Genomic DNA, 17,771 nt, shown 5'->3' with positions numbered 1-17,771 from the left:
TTCTCTGTAAATAAATAGCTGCATGGATGGTTGAAACTATTTTAATACTTTATTATGAATGACATTTAGGAAATATTTTGACAGGAGTTCCCCTTTGAGTCCTTCGCTTAGAAATCAGAATAATGATTTGTTATTTTTGTACAATTACAAGAGTCAACATTCTTAAAAATATTTGTTGTATACTTGCATTATAGCTCTTAACAATATTTATTGTATTCTTGCATTATAGCTCTTAACAATATTTGTTGTATTCTTGCATTATAGCTCTTAACAATATTTGTTTATATAGGTACTAATGGTGATAGATGTGAAGTTAATAACAATGATTGTATAAGCAGTACATCATGTTTAAATGGTGGAGTATGTGAAGATGGTGTTAATTCTATAAACTGTCACTGTTTACCTGGTTATACTGGAGTCAAGTAAGATTAATAAAACATTATCAATATTTTTATAATGACAAATATCATATTCTTTGCCTCATTTCCTGTTGGATGGAAAAAATTAAGAAGACCCAGCGTGCCAGAATAAAAGTTAAATATAGGGTTTAAGACCACATGTTATCAAAAGTACTTTTATTTTAAAACATTATAGACCAAACATCATTCAAATCAATTCTGTTTTAACTTGATTTAACTTATGGTCATTTTGAATTTACATTGATGTGTATCTTCTTTGATTGGCGGGGGGTTGGATGGCTGAATGGTTAGCATGCGCGCGCGAGCTGTATCATAAAGTCTGTCATTGAGTCAGCTGGCGTGGTTTCGAATCCCCGGTTGTACTTGGCAAGGAGTAGGGTCGCCTGTCCAACCTCGTGGGTTTTCTCCGGGTCCTCCGGTTTCCTCCCACTGCTAAAGACCCCTACGCGCAAGCGAATTATAGAAATAAAATTAAACCATATGTTAGTCCCGAAATGACCTAGTTTGTGTCGAGTGGACGTTAAACCCCATTTTTCTCTCTCTCTCTCTTTGATTGGCATTTAATAATTGAACAATTTTTGTGGATACACAATTACTGAGTTTATTACTAAGCAAGGTTTTGACAAGGATACTCTCATCTTTATCAAGCAAATGATACAGATATGTGAATGGTAGTCAAATATATACAAAATATGCAACAAAAATAACAATCAAATACAAATCCATTGGGAATTTTGGCACTATCTCTGCATCACATTAAAAATGTCAAATTGTTGCAAAATCTAATATACTTGCCCTCTGATTTACAATCTGGTTCATTAGTCTGGTAGCCATATCTTCATATTGTTGATTTTTATCTTCTTTGATTGGCATTTAGTAATGCCTGTAGACTTTTATACATAGATGTGTTTAATTATATAATAATAAACTGTAGACTTATTCTTGTAAATTTTCTGTAGGTGTGTATTCTAAATAAACTTAGGGATTGCGAAAGCGACATTTGATAAATCACTGATTTATAACAGTTATAGGTCTTCTGCAACCTGTATCATAATGATATATCTAACGTTTTGATATTTTGTTCTACTTTCACTTTGTTTTGAAATAAATGACTTCTAAGTTGTCTTTATATCCATTAAAGTTAATGTAAAGAATAGCATAAAAAACCATTCTAGTTCCATAAATTCACTTAAGAAAGTCTGTAAGTATTGGCACAATTGTGTGCAAGAGGTGCATTTGAGAAAATAAGGAAAATAATATTGATAAAGTATTTTATTATATTACAGTTGCCAGATACAGATCAATATTTGTCAAGCTAAGCCTTGTCAAAATGGTGGAGCATGTGTAGCAGTTAATCAAGTTCTACGACATTGTAATTGTTTAACAGGATTTACAGGACCAAGTTGTGAGACAAACATAAGTAAGTTGTGAGGGAAATCTAAGATGTAAAAAAAAACATTTTAAGTTCCGAAATGAACAGAACTAATTTGTAAGACAAACTGAACTATATCCATGAAACAAACATAACTAATTTGTGAAACAAACTTAATTAATGTGTGATTATACAAACATAAGTAAATTTAGAGATAAACATAAATAAGTTATGACTACAAGAAGGTTGTGAATTAACTTAACTAAGTTATGATACCAACATAAACTGTGAGACAAATAGATAAGCTGTGATGCAAACCAAATTAGATTATGTAACAAACATGAATACAAATCTTATAATCTTGTGAGTAAGTAAGTAAAAGTTGTATTACAAATCTTAATACATTTTGAGTCAAATCTTAGTAAGTTTTGATATACACATCTTAGTAAGTTTTGATATACACATCTTAGTAAGTTTTGATATAAACATCTTAGTAAGTTTTGAATGGAATTTTTATTTAGATTGTATGACAAATGTAATTAATTTTTGATACAAATGTAATTAATTTTTGTGTGACAAATGTAATTAATTTTTGTGTGACAAATGTTATTAAGTTTTGAGACAAATGTTATTAAGTTGTGAGACAAACATATGTAAGTAAATATTAAATTTTAATATAAAAGAAAGTAAATTGTGATACAAAAATTTCTTTTAGATGAATGTGACTCTTCTCCTTGTATGAATGGAGCACCATGTATTCAGGGTGTTGGTACTTTCACTTGTTCTCCATGTCCTGAAGGTTACAGAGGTCAACTATGTAATATACCAGATAGATCATGTTCTACAGCTAATTGTGGTTTTGCCACCGAATGTGTTGATGAGTTAGATGTAGGTTTACCTAGATGTTTATGTCAACAAGGTTATAGTTATGGTAAGAATTTGTTTGTAGCAAATCTCCTTTATCTATGAAGTAATTCTGTAGAGAGAAAGAGAAATTCAGTTTAACGTCCACTCGACCCAAACTAGGTCATTTCAGGACTAGCATATGGTTCAATTCTATTTGAATAATTCTCTTGTGTGTAGGAGGCTTTTAGCAGTGGGAGGAAGCCAGAGGGCCCGAGAAAACCCACATAGTTTGACAGCCTCCTTGTCTTGTACAAGCTGGGAATTGAAACGTGCATTAGACCATTCAGCCCATAATAAAAGATCTACTGTATCTTAACATATCCTGGGGGTCACGGTGGCTAAGTGGGTAAGTCGCTGACTCGCTAGCCTGGAGGTCAGCTGTTCGATCCCTATATTGGCCAACAAAGTTGATCCAGATTTTCTGGCGTGGTTCCACCTTGTCAGTGATGCAGGACGGAGGGCCAGACAAAAACTAAGGAAGGGACTGTGTATACATTGGGGTGCACGTAAAAGATCCCTTGACAGTTGAAAGTCGATATTAGAGTAGGCTGTAGTGCCGCTGTCCGGGCAAAATTTCCCTAATAGCGCACTGTATGGCTTTGCCCGTCTTCATTAGCCCAGTTCAGAGCAGAACAGTAGGACGTTAAACCCCATTTAATTTCATTTTATTTTTTAACATATCCAAGCAAATGAACAAGATTCGTCAGAATGTGTATGATAATCTGTGATGAAGCTGAGACTATACAATTACACCAGAGTAATTGTCCATGATAAAACCTGAATTTTAGCCTGTTATTTGTCAGGTGGCTTAATTTACAGATTTGGGAGACATAAATAGGAACGAAATAAATCTAGCCATGATTTTATTTATGGAGAAAAATCTGTGTCTCACAAAATGGCTGACACCAGGGTAATTGTGCCTGACAAAATGGCTGACAGTAGAGGAATTGTGGATGAAACAATGCCTTAATTTTGATTCTGTGAGTATATTAACAGGCTCAATATAAATATGGTTTAATAACCCATCATCAATCTTTTTTTTTTTCAGGTCAATTTTGTCAGTATGATTTAAAACTATCAAGAACATCAAGTAGTGGATTATTAGGATCTGTTTTAAGCAATATAAATAATGTAATGGAGTGTATGACACAATGTGAATCTTCAGCTAATCGTGTAGCTTGTGCTGCTTTCGAATATAATAGCAATGCTAGAACCTGTCAGCTACTTTCATCAACCTACTCCCTTGTGGCCAGCACAACGTCTAATGTATATATCAAACAATGCTTCCATCCAGCAGGTAAAAAATGTCTTTATTTTCTCTTAAAAAATATAGGAGAGTTTGTTGGCCGAGTTTAATAATGTACACATTCTGGTTCATAAGGCCTGTGTGGAATTCATGCATTTCATACCCTGTTTCTGTGTGACACGGAGTAGATTCACTTGCCTAGCCTTATTGTGGTTCTCCCATAGTACTCTGATTTCTTCCCACTTTTAAAGAAATTATTGAAATAAACGTATATTAGTTCTTAGTCTTTATAAAGAAATGATGAGTTGAGATTTTTATATCTTTTTGGGCACCCAGTGCAGTCGATATAAACAGCTCTTTTTATAAAATATTGTCGCAATCCCTTTTAGGCCATTACATAAAGCTATGAATAGTACCTATGTAGTGTAATTTTTTATCTGCTAGTTACATAATACCGTATTCATTAGACAAGTCTGAACAGAACAGTCGGATGTTAAACCCCATTTCATTTCAGTAACGTAGTATTTTTTTTTATTTTTATAAACAATATTTTTATTCAGGATGTCTTAATGGGATTGGGGAACAGGCTTAGCCTATGTAAAACCCCTCCCCCTTACGTATATTATCAATGTAGTGCAAACTGATAACTGCTAGTATATTTTTATCATTACAGATGATTTTTGGACACCATATTACAGTATTGATACACCCTCAGGTGCCATTGAATTAGAATCAAAATCACAGCTGTTGAGTTTGGTAAGCTATTTCTTAGCCAGGCTTATTGATTTGAATATAAACTTAATATTGTCAGTCAACAATAATATTCATTGAAGACTTATAAAATTTATACTGAGTTTAAACTTATGGCATTATTTTATATCCCAAAGCTGCAAATCTGCAATTTCATAACCTGACTTGGTGATGTATATGCAACTAGACAGAGAGCAAAAAGAGCAAGTTATCCATATGAGTACATTTTTCAAAAGTGGTACCTTTTCAACAATTTTTCAGTTCTTATTATTGCATGGAATGACTTTCTGGACACTTTACTTTATTCAAATAATCTCTTTGTTCTTTGATTGATTTATAAAAGTGAAATAATTATTTAGAATTTAGAATTATTCTGTATGTGATGGCAATGTTCTTGCTCACTCCCTTTAACATCAGAGCCTGGCTACGTCCATGTGAAGTGTATCTGTTTAAACAGAAGACAATCAATTGAGATTAAACCAACTCAATGGGTTTTATAATTTCAATTCTGCAACATGACCAATTTGACAAACTCACTTGGCACTGAGGTATTCCATGAACTTAAAGCCTTAATGTGCCATTCTGTCAATAATCATTTTAAAGGGGTATTTTTTATGAAATAAAGATTTAGAATTTTTCTTTCACTGGTAATCTAGCAGATAAAAACTGTAAACATAGGAAGCTATTTTGATCTTGATGTCTGCGGTTAGGCATTGGTTAAAGATTTGTATTATTTTTACAGCATAATATTAATGTTTGTGGAGGTACTACACCGGTGCAAACTGACTGTCATGTTATTGGAGGTGGGTCATTACCTACTGGTGTACAGTGTACCTCTGAGGGAGTAAGCTGTTCTGGTAGTTGTCCTGATATAGAAGTCAGATACAGATGTAGTCTTGCTAGAGGTAAATTGTTTTGTACATTTAACTACACTTTACCATATTGTATGTTTGTTTTACAAAACTGAGACATTTATTGGCCCTGTCACACTATTGCATATCGTACTAGCGTATGCCAGCATTCGAAATATCACTCACACGCTGGTATACTCTGACATATGGTAAGAGACGTTGTATACGTTTCAAACATGTTCACATACAGTGTCATATTACAGCGAGGCAGAAATTCTTTTTTAATCATGCTTCAAAATTTTGTGCATATTCTGACGTAAGGTTAATACGCTAAGCATATGTATGTTACTCATAGGTCAAGTATGCTGGTCATGATGGTTTACCATACATCTTGGTGTATACCTGACGATTGAGTAACATATTTAACATACAACTAGTGTATGATTGGTATATCCCCAGTGTATTGCCAGAGTTTTGAGAAAATGTAATTATAGGCTCCCATTTGTCATGTGATGGCTCAATACAGTAATTCTATATTTTCAAGGGTATTTTGTAAATTTTCTTTAATAATTTTCATGCACAACTCGTTGGTTTCTCACATGCGCAATAGTGTGACCAGGCCATTACCAACTAAACTGAATAGCGAATTTGCTGTCTTACTTTGTGTTTGTTTGAAAACTGTGTTAAATGGTTTTAAGCCTCATTTTCTGTCCATATTTCCTGTTGTTTTGATCTAAGGGGAGATAATAAGGCTTTAATTTACCGGAGGAAGACCACCAGACTTTTCCTGATTTGGTAGGCTGCATCCATACAAAGTTGCCTCCCTTAGTAGACTGTAGTCCAGGGAAATTTTGGGTATATTTATTTTGATATCTATTTGTAGTATTTAAAGATAAACAGTGTATACAACAAGATCTTTGCTCTGAGAGATGTGACGCCAACCATATTTGTCACATAGTAGGAGGAGAGTTGATGTGTAAATGTCGAACAGGGTATACAGGAGTCAACTGTGATCAAGATATCAACGAATGTACTGCATTAAGTATATACTGTAACACTGGTACTTGTAATAATTTCCCTGGATCTTACAACTGTTCTTGTCCTTCTGGATATACAGGTGAGTCTAATAAGTTTTGAGTTACAGGAACACCTTTCTCTTGGTCATAATTCCAGAGCTATATTGTGTCAATAAATATTATAATTGATATCAGAGTAACGTATAACTTAACACACGACACAATTATATGGAATACAAGTTACTTGAAGAGTTTATTTCAGCGACGTTTCGATGAGGGTTCTCCCGTCTTGTCAAGCAAAGAATAACTTGTAACTTGTAATAAATTTTTATACGACCACATTTTCATGTGAACATATATTGTCGTCACCCCTGTCCATCTGGATGTCCGGTATGTCTGTTTGTTCGTCCACAATTTGTATCTTATTTTGACGAAACTTGAAATATAGGCTTATCTCCCAAAGATCATGGTTCCTTGGTATGTGTTGGACTGTTTGATTTCATACTAAGATGATAACTATGCAAATAGTTTATGTCGGAGCCTTGGAAGCTACATGAATAATATGAATATTTTAAAAATGGTATCAGTATTGACATATAGATAATAGAGTTTTGACACTACGATAATTGGAATTTCATTGGGCAAGATTTCTACGGTCTCTGTCACAATTTGGTGGCCAAATGTGGTAATTCACAGATAATGCACTAAATTTAAAAGAATTAAATGGATTGAATTTGTCATATATTCTAGAGTTCACCTATATCAATTTTAGCCCTGATTTTATAATATTTTTCAGGTAGTTTTTGTGAGAATGTACTAGTACCATGTGACAGTAATTTATGTAATCCTGGTAATACCGCTAACTGTATAAATACAGGTACAACCTACAGGTGTGATTGTAAACCTGGATTTAAAGGAGATCGATGTGATGTACGTAATTAACATTTATATCTTATATAATGCACAACCTACAAATATTCTTGTCATATAATCTACATTTAGGATTTTTTAATATAGGAATGAAACTATGACATCTAAGACAGAGAGAGAGAGAAATGGAGTTTAACGTCCACTCGACACAAACTAGGTCATTTCGGGACTAACATATGGTTTAATTTTATTTACATAATTCGCTTGCGCGTAGGGGTCTTTAGCAGTGGGAGGAAACCGGGAGGACCCGGAGAAAACCCACGAGGTTGGACAGGCGACCCTACTCCTTGCCACGTACAACCGGGGATTTGAAACCACGTTAGTAGACTCAATGACAGACTTTATGATACAGCGCGCGCACGCTAACCATTCAGCCATCCAACCCCCCCTATGACATCTAAAGATTTACAGTTTCTTTATCTGTAGAATACATAGAAATGAAATGAAATGAAACGGGGTTTAATGTCCTACTGTTTTGCTCCGAACTGGGCTAATGAAGACGGGCATACACCATACAGTGTGCTATGAGGGAAATTTTGCCCGGACAGCGGCACTACGACCTACTCTTATATCGAATTCCAACTGTCAAGGGATCTTTTACGTGCACGCTAATGTGTACACGGGACCTCGGTTTTTCGTATCATCCGAACGACTAGACAGCTTTCCTTGTCAGCCCCTCCGTCCTGCATCATTGACAAGGGAGAATCACGCCGGAAAATCTGGATGAACTTTCTCGGCCAATGCAGGGATCGAACACCCGACCTCCAGGCTAGCAAGCCAGTGTCTTACCCACTTAGCGACCGTGATCCCCAGAATACATAGAACTTTTATTTTACCAAATTATCATAAAATAATGACACTACTCAGACAGTCCTCCATAAACTGAGGCTTTTTAATTCCTGGATGTATAAGTCTACTGATGCTGAAGTGAAGACAATGATTAAAATAATCATTGATTCATTGGGGAGCCACGGTGGCTCAATGGGTAGGACTTTGGCTTGCTAACCTGGCATGCACATAAAAGAACCCTTGATGATTGAAATTCGAAATAAGAGTAGGCCATAGCGACGCTGTCAGGGCAAAAATTTCTCTCATAGCACAATGCATGTCATATGCCCGTCTTCATTAGTCTAGTAGGAGTAGAACAGTAGGACGTTAAACCCATTTCATTTCATTTGACTTTTGTATGAGTGTAGCCTACTGGAAATTAGTAATATGTCTTAATGTAAGCAAAGTTTCAAATAGGTATATTTTTATTGAAATATGTCTGAAAAGTTTAATTCATTCTCAGAAATGAATAATTACTGTCATTTCATTTCAGTGATTCATTCATTCATTCAAGTGAACATTATATTGTTTTATGTATTTTCAGGAAGAAATTAATAATTGTGAGAGTACTCCATGTCTACATGATGGTGTATGTGTAAATAGGATTAATAATTATGATTGTGTATGTGAAGCTGGTTGGACAGGTAGAAAGTGTGAAACACCTATAAATATATGTACACAACTAGGAATAACCTGTAGTGGACGAGGAACATGTTACACATTATTTAATGACTACTATTGTCAGTAAGTAGATCTTTTTATTTCTAGAAGATCTGCAATAACTAGAAAATTATAAGAGCTTCCCTATATAGCTATTGCATGATTGGGGTATTGGTAATGAGTGAGGTTATAATGGTATGTAATGATTACATGTTTTGAAATAATGGAATGTGATGATCGGGATGTAATGATTACATGTAATGATCATATAACCAGTAATGTTAGATTTCAAGATTAATGAGTAATGGAAATGTTATTAATAACATTCCATCGAAAAACTTGGTATGGTCAATTACATTTCAGTTACTGTTCAGTTACATTTTACTTTAAATATCAATATTTCCAACTATGGTGAGCCACAAGTTGGATGTGTCGCCTTGATTCTTATATCTTCCCATCTTCAATAGAAGGCTTGATCTCGCCTTAACTACGTACATCTTATCAAGCCCTTCACGTAATACCCCGCATATTTTAGCACTAATTTTGATTGGGTATAAGCCCACCTTGTGATCCTATCAGATTCCTTTGTTAAAAATATCGATACAATTATCAAGTCTCTCGTTTCTAGCTAAAATGCCTACATGTGACAATCGAGTTGCAAAGTTCAAGGTTCGATCAATGTCAAGGTTACTGGAAATCATTGTTGATCAACAAAGGCTGTAAACTTGTCTATTTCTTTTTCTATGGAGGCCGCCATATTTGTTTACAGTGTGTTATCTGCCACGACTTCTGATTGGACAATGCTAATTTGTCAGTGTAAACACAACGAGCGCAAAAATTTGGGAATTGTTGAGTACTGAAGCAACGGCTAGATGTTGTAAAACTCGCGGTCGCTGCTTCAGGAACATGATATCTTCCAGGTGTTTATAGTTAAGCTTTATTTGCCTGGATGTTGAGTGGTACAAAATCTTTAGTTGTTTAGCTACATTAAATATGGCTCTTATGGATATCCATTTGGACAGTTATTGTTTATATTAATTTGAATTAATACAAAAAAAGGGGCATAGAGTATAACCATACCATTTGAAATGAAATGAAATGAAATGGGGTTTAACGTCCTACTGTTCTGCTCCTAAACTGGGCTAATGAAGACAGACATACGCCATCGCTACGGCCTACTCTTATATCGAATTCCAACTGCCAAGGGATCTTTTACGTGCATGCCAATGTGTACACAGTAGCTCGGTTTTTCGTTCCATCTGAACGACTAGACAGCTGTCCTTGTCAGGCCCTCCATCCTGCACATACTGTATGAAGACTGTGGTTATATGAATGATGTAGTTCACATTTTAAATGTCTGTTTTCTAATGTTATTTCCGGGATTGAATAATATTTGATGTTACTAGTATAGAATGCTAATATGATTTACCAAGACATTTACCAAGACTAGCGCCATACTAGAATAAGTTAAATCTTGTTTAATCATGGTTTTAAAATTACCAAGACATTTTCCAAGACAAGTTTTAGCACCAGATTAGAATAAGCAAATAAAAAATTACCAAGACAAGTTTTAGCGCCAGACTAGAATAAGCTAAATCTTGTTTAATCATTGTCTCATAAAATGTGCCTTTTTTACATTACTGTATTTATGAATATATATTTTATTTTTAAGGTGTAATGGAACATCATCTGGTAAAAACTGTGATATAGTTGACAATGTTTGTACTAAAATGCCTTTATGTTACAACTCTGCTACATGTTCATTAGTTAATGAGGCTCCACAATGTAACTGTCCTACAGGTAAATAATAATGAAATATTTCTAGAATGTCGGGAAAATGTAGAAAAAAGTGCCAGTGAACACTTACGGTATAATGAATATTTTAGTATGAATTGAAAGTTTTGAAATTATATTTTCTCAATTCATTAAAACGAGTCAGTGGAATAAACGAGAATTTCGGTTGACAAAGCTTGCACAAACCGAATATGATACTATTTGACCAATCGCCATAGCTGAAACATTTAATTATGTCACATTTCTGCTTGCACTACATATGTTTTCAGGAACTGTGACAGGAGTCAATTCTGTGTTGATTGCAGTTCAAAACATCCTGAATGGACAAGCGCAAGCCCCCCTCTCCCCACCCCCACCACACACATACACACACACACACAAGTCTTTTAGAAAATAAATATTATATATATTCATTTGAGAATATTCGAATCCCCGGTTGTACGTGACAAGGAGTAGGGTCGCCAGTCCAACTTCCTGGGTTTTCATCGGGTCCTCCGGTTTCCTCCCACTGCTAAAGACCCCTATGCGCAAGCGAATTATTGAAATAAAATTAAACCATATTTTAGTCCCGAAATGACCTAGTTGTGTCGAGTGGACGTTAAACCCCATTTCTCTCTCTCTCATTTGAGAATAACTTTTTTGTTTCTTTATTAATGGTAGAGGTCTATTAAATGAGCATAATAATGTTGATTCTTTTGTTGATAATGTTAATTCTGATCAATATGTTGTTATTTTTGTAGGATTTATGGGATTAAGTTGTGAGATTAGACAAGATTATGATTGTATAAACTCATCACCATGTTTAAATGGTGGTACATGTAGTATAGATTCTACTGGTTATAAATGTTCTTGTGATGCAGGTTAGTTTCTTCCTTTTAATTATACTGTAAATCAAGGTGGCAATTTACTTAATTAGTTATTAAAATTAGATAAACCTACTGTATTTTGGCCCTTTAAATGATAAAGATGGGCTTCTTGCGATTTTTTTTTTGAAGACGTAGCACTCTCATATAATTACATAAGTGCTCAGAGTCGTTATCACTCTGTTCATATCATAATATTCAGAGTAACCCTAGACTCATCTAATTTATATGACACTATACATTAAAAATATCAGAAATGGCTTTGCAGGTTTGTCCCAAACTTTGCCTACTATCAAATTTGAGTATTTTGTTATCAACAGCTCTAACCTCTAAAGTGTACTATTTAAGGTTCTCAGTAGATTATTGTAGTGATGCTGTTATACTCAATCATTTATATAATTTTCCCATTTGATTCTATCAATGGACGATTATGTTGCAGCTTATAAAGATCTGAATTAAGATTTCATTTTATTATTGTGTTTTTTCGTACGAAATTATTGAAATATGTATTTGTATTATTGCAGGATTTACTGGTGATACATGTGCTACTGATATTAATGAATGTGCGTCTGCTAATTGTCCTACGTCTGCTACCTGTATTAATCTTAAAAACTCTCACTATTGTAAATGTCCTGCAGGAAAAGCATTACCAAATTGTCAACAGAGTAAGTGTATCTTCACTCATAGCTAGTGAGGGGTCAAACTAATTACGTTCCTAATAAACTAGTAATGGTTATGTTAGAACAGAGTATGGAAACTCTGTATCAAGTTACCCTAAGGATCTTTCCTTGACTCGACCTCAACCAGAGTATAGTAACTCAAACTGAATTAGAGTATCAAGCTGTTTGTTTTGTTTGAACAGTATTAAATCATTTCAGTAATATCAGATGTAGAATGTTAGACATTATGTATATATGACATGATGTCTATTATTGTAATTGTTTCTGATTTCCATGGTTTTATTTTCAGATGTAAATTTAAACTATGATATATGTCTACGTAAATCTCTGTCTAGAGGCTCGGCCATGGTGGCTTTCCCACTCTCAATCAATTCTGTTGACGGTTTCACTATTGGTTTATGGGTAAAATATGATATGATGGGTGGAATAGGAACCTTCTTAAGCCTCTATAGAGCCGAGTAAGTTACCATATTTTAAACATTTACTTGAATTAAATTTGTACTTTGGAAGAATTTAACTATTATTTCTAAGCTATAACTAGTCCACCAATTGAGCGGGTTTGTAATGTATCGGGAAAATTTATCTGAAATTATATTACTGTCCTACAAAGGGGGGTTGGATGGCCAAAAGATTAGCGAGTGCACGTTGTATCATAATCACTGGAGTGGTTTTGATTCCTGTATCGTACGTGACAAGGAGTAGTGTCGCCTGTCCAACCTCATGGGTTTTCTCTTGGTCCTCTGGTTTCCTCCCACTGCTAAAGACCCCTACGCGCAAGCAAATTATTGAAATAAAATTGAACCATATGTTAGTCTCAAAATTACCTAGTTCGTGTCGAGAGGAGGTTAAACACCATTTCTCTCTCTCTCTATTTTTAATGTCCTACAATACATATCGATCTAACTACAGACTCATCAGTTGAAATAAGTAGATAAAGGGCATCCTATTGGCCAAATAAGAGGTCAGGTCAGGTCTGTTCTGGTCAATCGATCATCAATTTTGTTATAATGCTGTTAAACCGGTCCATGATGAGGATTGTCTGTTATATCACCCAAACGAGCAGCTGACGTTAAGTCCAACACACACACACACACACACACACCCACACACACTGCATTATGGGGTCATGTGAATTAATCACCTAACTTCTGTTAATTAATGTTAATTTTAATGTTAACAAGATTACTTACAAAATGAAAGTAGAGACTCACGTTGTAGATATACTGAAATAATTCCATGTTAATGATAATTTTATTATTACAGTAGCACATCAACATCCAGTTTAATACAACCAGATATTGTATCACTTGATGAGACCGGTATTAAACTACGAGTGTCAGGACCAGAAGTAACGGCTAATTATCATGATTTTAAACTAAATAGTGGTAGATGGCATGCTGTAGTTATAAGTTGGAGGAGTACTACGGTAGAGGTTTATGTTGATAGTTTACGACAGATACAAGTAACAGGTTATACGTCATCAATTACGTCTACTCAACAGTAAGTCAGTAAATCTCTTGTGTAATTAATCTAGAATAAAATAAAACAGAGTTTAATGTCCTATTTGTCTACATCGACTGGACTAATGAAGACAGACATGTACCATTTAGTGTGCTATGACAGAAATTTTACTTGGACAGAGGTGCTACAGCCTACCCTGATTTTGAATTCCAGCTGTTCCTTTTTTTTTATGTGCATCCCAACGTGTACACAGGTTTTTTGTTCAAACTGAATGACTAGACACTCTGCTATTTCTGAGTAGATGAATTAGCCAATCAGATTAAAACACAGATCCTATTTCGTTTTGTTTTTATAGTTCAAAATTTCGTTTTACTTGTCTTTACTACACTTGGATCTGGAAGAGTTGTTATTTAACTTGTGTTCTGAATGGTGTCGGGGATAAGCCAATGAAAAGGTTGTTATGGCCAGCTTTAGGCGTGTTTTTCACGGAACTGTGGGTAATCCACTAGTATCATCAATGCTGATTGGTTAATCAAATGTCTGACGTCATAGGGTCATAAGTCGGTCTTTTGACCCCTGACGTGACCTATTGCTATAACTTGTCAGATCTTCATGTAGTGTAGGCCATCAAAAGTATAAAAAAACGAAACGAAAATATAGATCTATATTTTAATCAGATTGATGAATTAGCATAGAAACTTTTTAAAGAAAAAGTAGCAAACACCCTGGACTGTAGACTGAAATCAATGTTTAATACATAGCGCTTCAACGTGTAGTAAACTCGTACTTCTGCTGAGCAGGAACAACACTATCTTCTTCTATGTATATCATCAATTTATCATTATCTGGTGAAAACGATATTTCGGTATTATTAATAGTATTGCTTCTTTCTTTTCAGAATCTGGGTGTCAATTGGATCTCAATATCCCATGTCAAAATCATTTATAGGGTGTGTGTCTCAGTTGAATATTTATAATAAAATATTAGAAGCTGGTACAGAATTACCAAGTTTATTTGATGCACCATCTTTTGTTTATCCAAGCAATGTTTACCAGGGTTGGGCAGATTATATCCTCAATGATGATGTTGTTATGGTTCAACCATCGAGAGTAATGAAAGGTGCATGCCCTACAGGATACACTGGTTTCCCTTCATGCTCAACACAAACCAATGGTAAGAGTTTTCATTGGTTAAATAATTATTTCCCCGATACCCCCTTCCTTGCCTTTAGGATTTGAGTGACAATGCATCGCTTCAGTGTCTGTTTGGTTTCTTGTTTTATTTATAACAGCAGAGAGTTGATTCATTGTTTTATCTCTGTCTTTATTTAACTCAACCACTACTGTTTATAATTAATATTAATGCTTTATATATATGTTATTTTAATAATATTTTTTCTGTGTTATATTTTGATGAGGTTTATGATTTTACTTGATAAAATGTTCAGGTTAAGGTTCCATATTTTAAAATTCAATCGATTACCAAGTCAAACCGCTACACTAGTACCATTGATTGCATAGTTTTATAGAATTTGGTAATTTTATGTTAGGTTATGGCATGGTCTACAAGTATATTTAAATTTATTTTATAGATAAAACAAAGCCTGGTGTTGATAGTTGTCCTAATAACGTGTTTTATCAGAGTACAAATGGTGCAGGACAACCAACATGGACAGAACCTGTATTTTCTGGTGCTTCATCTGTTACATTTACACAGCTTTCTGGTATGATATATTTTTATTATTTTAATACAATATAAATATAAACGTTTTATTGATTTTTAAAATGATGGAATGGATATCAGTTTTGACATAACATTTTATGGTGTTATTAGATCACATATTGAATAAATATTATTTATATGACCAGGGTTTTCACTTCAATATTTGGCCAGCTGGTCATATTTTGATGTTTTGGCGCAATATAGCCCGGTTGTTTAGTAAAATATATTCTTATTGGTTTTACATTAAAAAAGAACCTGTATGTGTTGTGTTTTAAGGTGAATTTCTTGGAAATTCTGATTAATTAATATAAATTGACCGGCAGATAAAATCTCCGGCTGGTCAGTTTTACTGGCAGTCCGTCAAGATTGGCAAATGTGACTGAAATTAGAGCCCTGATACATAGCGATAGATAGCTGGTTTCTCTTAATTCTGTATCCATTTGAAAAGGTTATGTAATATTTTGTGATATTTTGTTTTATTACAGGAGCTCTGTTAACTAAAGGACCACATACTATTATATATGAAGCTGTAGATGGGAATAAAAACAAGGCTTTATGTTACTTTAAAGTTTATATTAATGGTAAGTTTTCTTGAGCAGATGGTGATAGTAGTCAGGATGTATGATCCACATCTATTTATTTTATATGACTATCTTCTAGACTTGTAAATGGACAATTTTAATGCAATACAATGCAATGTGTTATTATTTCAGATGAGTTCTGTCCAGCACTTCCAGTACCTAGAAATAATGGAATTCAAACATGTAACAATATAAATAACAATTGGAGATTTACAGCTTGTAGTGTGGATTGTCCAGCCAGTAGTTCTACTATAAATAAACAAGGAAAGACATGGTATACATGTAGCTCTGAGGGTAATTGGGTGTGGCCTCCATCCAGTCAAGATATCTATCCTCCTTGTGGCAGTAAGTGATGTTCTGTTTTTATGTACCTACTGTCCCTCATGTGTCCACAATTTCTTGTGATTTTTATTCATTTGGTATGAAGTTAGAATCGTAGTATTAGAATATTCTAAATTTATCAGTTGCAAATTTAAGAGTTATCTCCCCATTTACCTCAAACATACTGAAATTTATATCATTCCTTTAAACCTAGGTTTGGGTATAAGGCAGAAGAACCTTATCGTAAATTTGGACTCCATTTTGCTATTAATTTCCAATTTATATTTTGGTTCATATTTTGACTTCTAAACTATTGGATGCTATACAGGTTAAAGTTTTCAATGGAATTTTTAAACCTCGTAGGTATTGTTCATTTGTGCTTAAATTTGAGTCCTTCAATTTGAGAAGTCATAACATGCGATGATGATCTTAACTCGCTTGTTAAATTTGAGGTTCTTTATTAGTAATAGGGGGGTTGGAGGGCCGAATGGTTAGCACCTGCGCGCTGTATCATAAGGCCTGTCATTGAGTCAACTGGCGTGGTTTTGAAACCCCGGTTGTACGTGACAAGGAGTAGGTTTGCCTGTCCAACATCGTGAGTTTTCTCCGGGTCCTCCGGTTTCCTCCCACTGCTAAAGACCCCTATGCGCAAGCGAATTATTGAAATAAATTTAAACCATATGTTAGTCCCGAAATGACCTAGTTTGTGTCGAGTGGACATTAAACCCCATTTCTCTCTCTCTTTATTAGTAATATCCATAAATTTGTTGCAGATTGCTATTGGCACGTGGTTAAATGGCAGGAAAGTAATGTCTTATTAATAATTTTAAAATTATTTTCCAGGTATTGTTGGCCCTGCAAATGTAGATGTGAATGTACAGATGAATTATTTGATATCACCAACAGATTGTCTGACAGTTAAATCAACATTAAATACGAAACTAACTACAAGTATACAACAGTTAAATACACAATGGAATAATGAGATCTGTAAACAAACTACATGTTCAGATATAGCATTTGATATTGTTTGTAATCCTGTTACTAAAGTAACATTTGATGTTAAAGATATTAAGTAAGTAACAGTTTTAATAAATAAAATGATATGAAATCGGATTTAATAACTTATTTTTGTGGGATAAAGAAGATGAGCATACGTCATAGAGTGTGCAATGAGAACATTTTTGCCCAGACAACAACACTGCAACCTATCAAATTTCTAACCGTCTTGTCAGCGATATATATATATTTTGTCCTGTCCGAATGACTAGGTGCTTGTCCTTGTCAGGTCCTACTCAGTCCACTCCTGACAATGGGAAAGTAGGCTGGAAAATCTTATCGAACTTTCTCGTCCAACCCCAGGGACCTCCT

The 17,771-nt window shown here is 34.4% G+C and overlaps 1 protein-coding gene across 1 annotated transcript in view; it reads left to right on the top strand.

Annotated features, from left to right (window-relative positions):
• The window catches only part of LOC126811123 (uncharacterized), a 46,919-nt gene that overhangs the window by 10,050 nt on the left and 19,098 nt on the right, over positions 1 to 17,771 (top strand). The window contains exons 9-27 of the mRNA XM_050536599.2: positions 290 to 422; positions 1,706 to 1,839; positions 2,507 to 2,722; positions 3,746 to 3,994; positions 4,617 to 4,699; positions 5,436 to 5,598; positions 6,428 to 6,661; positions 7,357 to 7,490; positions 8,863 to 9,062; positions 10,651 to 10,778; positions 11,513 to 11,632; positions 12,160 to 12,300; positions 12,605 to 12,773; positions 13,579 to 13,815; positions 14,675 to 14,949; positions 15,368 to 15,499; positions 15,984 to 16,079; positions 16,212 to 16,424; positions 17,244 to 17,475. Of these exons, the coding sequence (XP_050392556.2) occupies positions 290 to 422; positions 1,706 to 1,839; positions 2,507 to 2,722; positions 3,746 to 3,994; positions 4,617 to 4,699; positions 5,436 to 5,598; positions 6,428 to 6,661; positions 7,357 to 7,490; positions 8,863 to 9,062; positions 10,651 to 10,778; positions 11,513 to 11,632; positions 12,160 to 12,300; positions 12,605 to 12,773; positions 13,579 to 13,815; positions 14,675 to 14,949; positions 15,368 to 15,499; positions 15,984 to 16,079; positions 16,212 to 16,424; positions 17,244 to 17,475 (3,289 nt within the window). The remainder of the gene's footprint in view (positions 1 to 289; positions 423 to 1,705; positions 1,840 to 2,506; positions 2,723 to 3,745; positions 3,995 to 4,616; positions 4,700 to 5,435; positions 5,599 to 6,427; positions 6,662 to 7,356; positions 7,491 to 8,862; positions 9,063 to 10,650; positions 10,779 to 11,512; positions 11,633 to 12,159; positions 12,301 to 12,604; positions 12,774 to 13,578; positions 13,816 to 14,674; positions 14,950 to 15,367; positions 15,500 to 15,983; positions 16,080 to 16,211; positions 16,425 to 17,243; positions 17,476 to 17,771) is intronic.

Source organism: Patella vulgata, chromosome 2 (assembly GCF_932274485.2).
Source record: "Patella vulgata chromosome 2, xgPatVulg1.2, whole genome shotgun sequence".
Taxonomy (NCBI): Eukaryota; Metazoa; Mollusca; class Gastropoda; family Patellidae; genus Patella; species Patella vulgata.
Note: the sequence above shows the minus strand (reverse complement) of the source record. Positions and strands in the feature narration are given on the sequence as shown.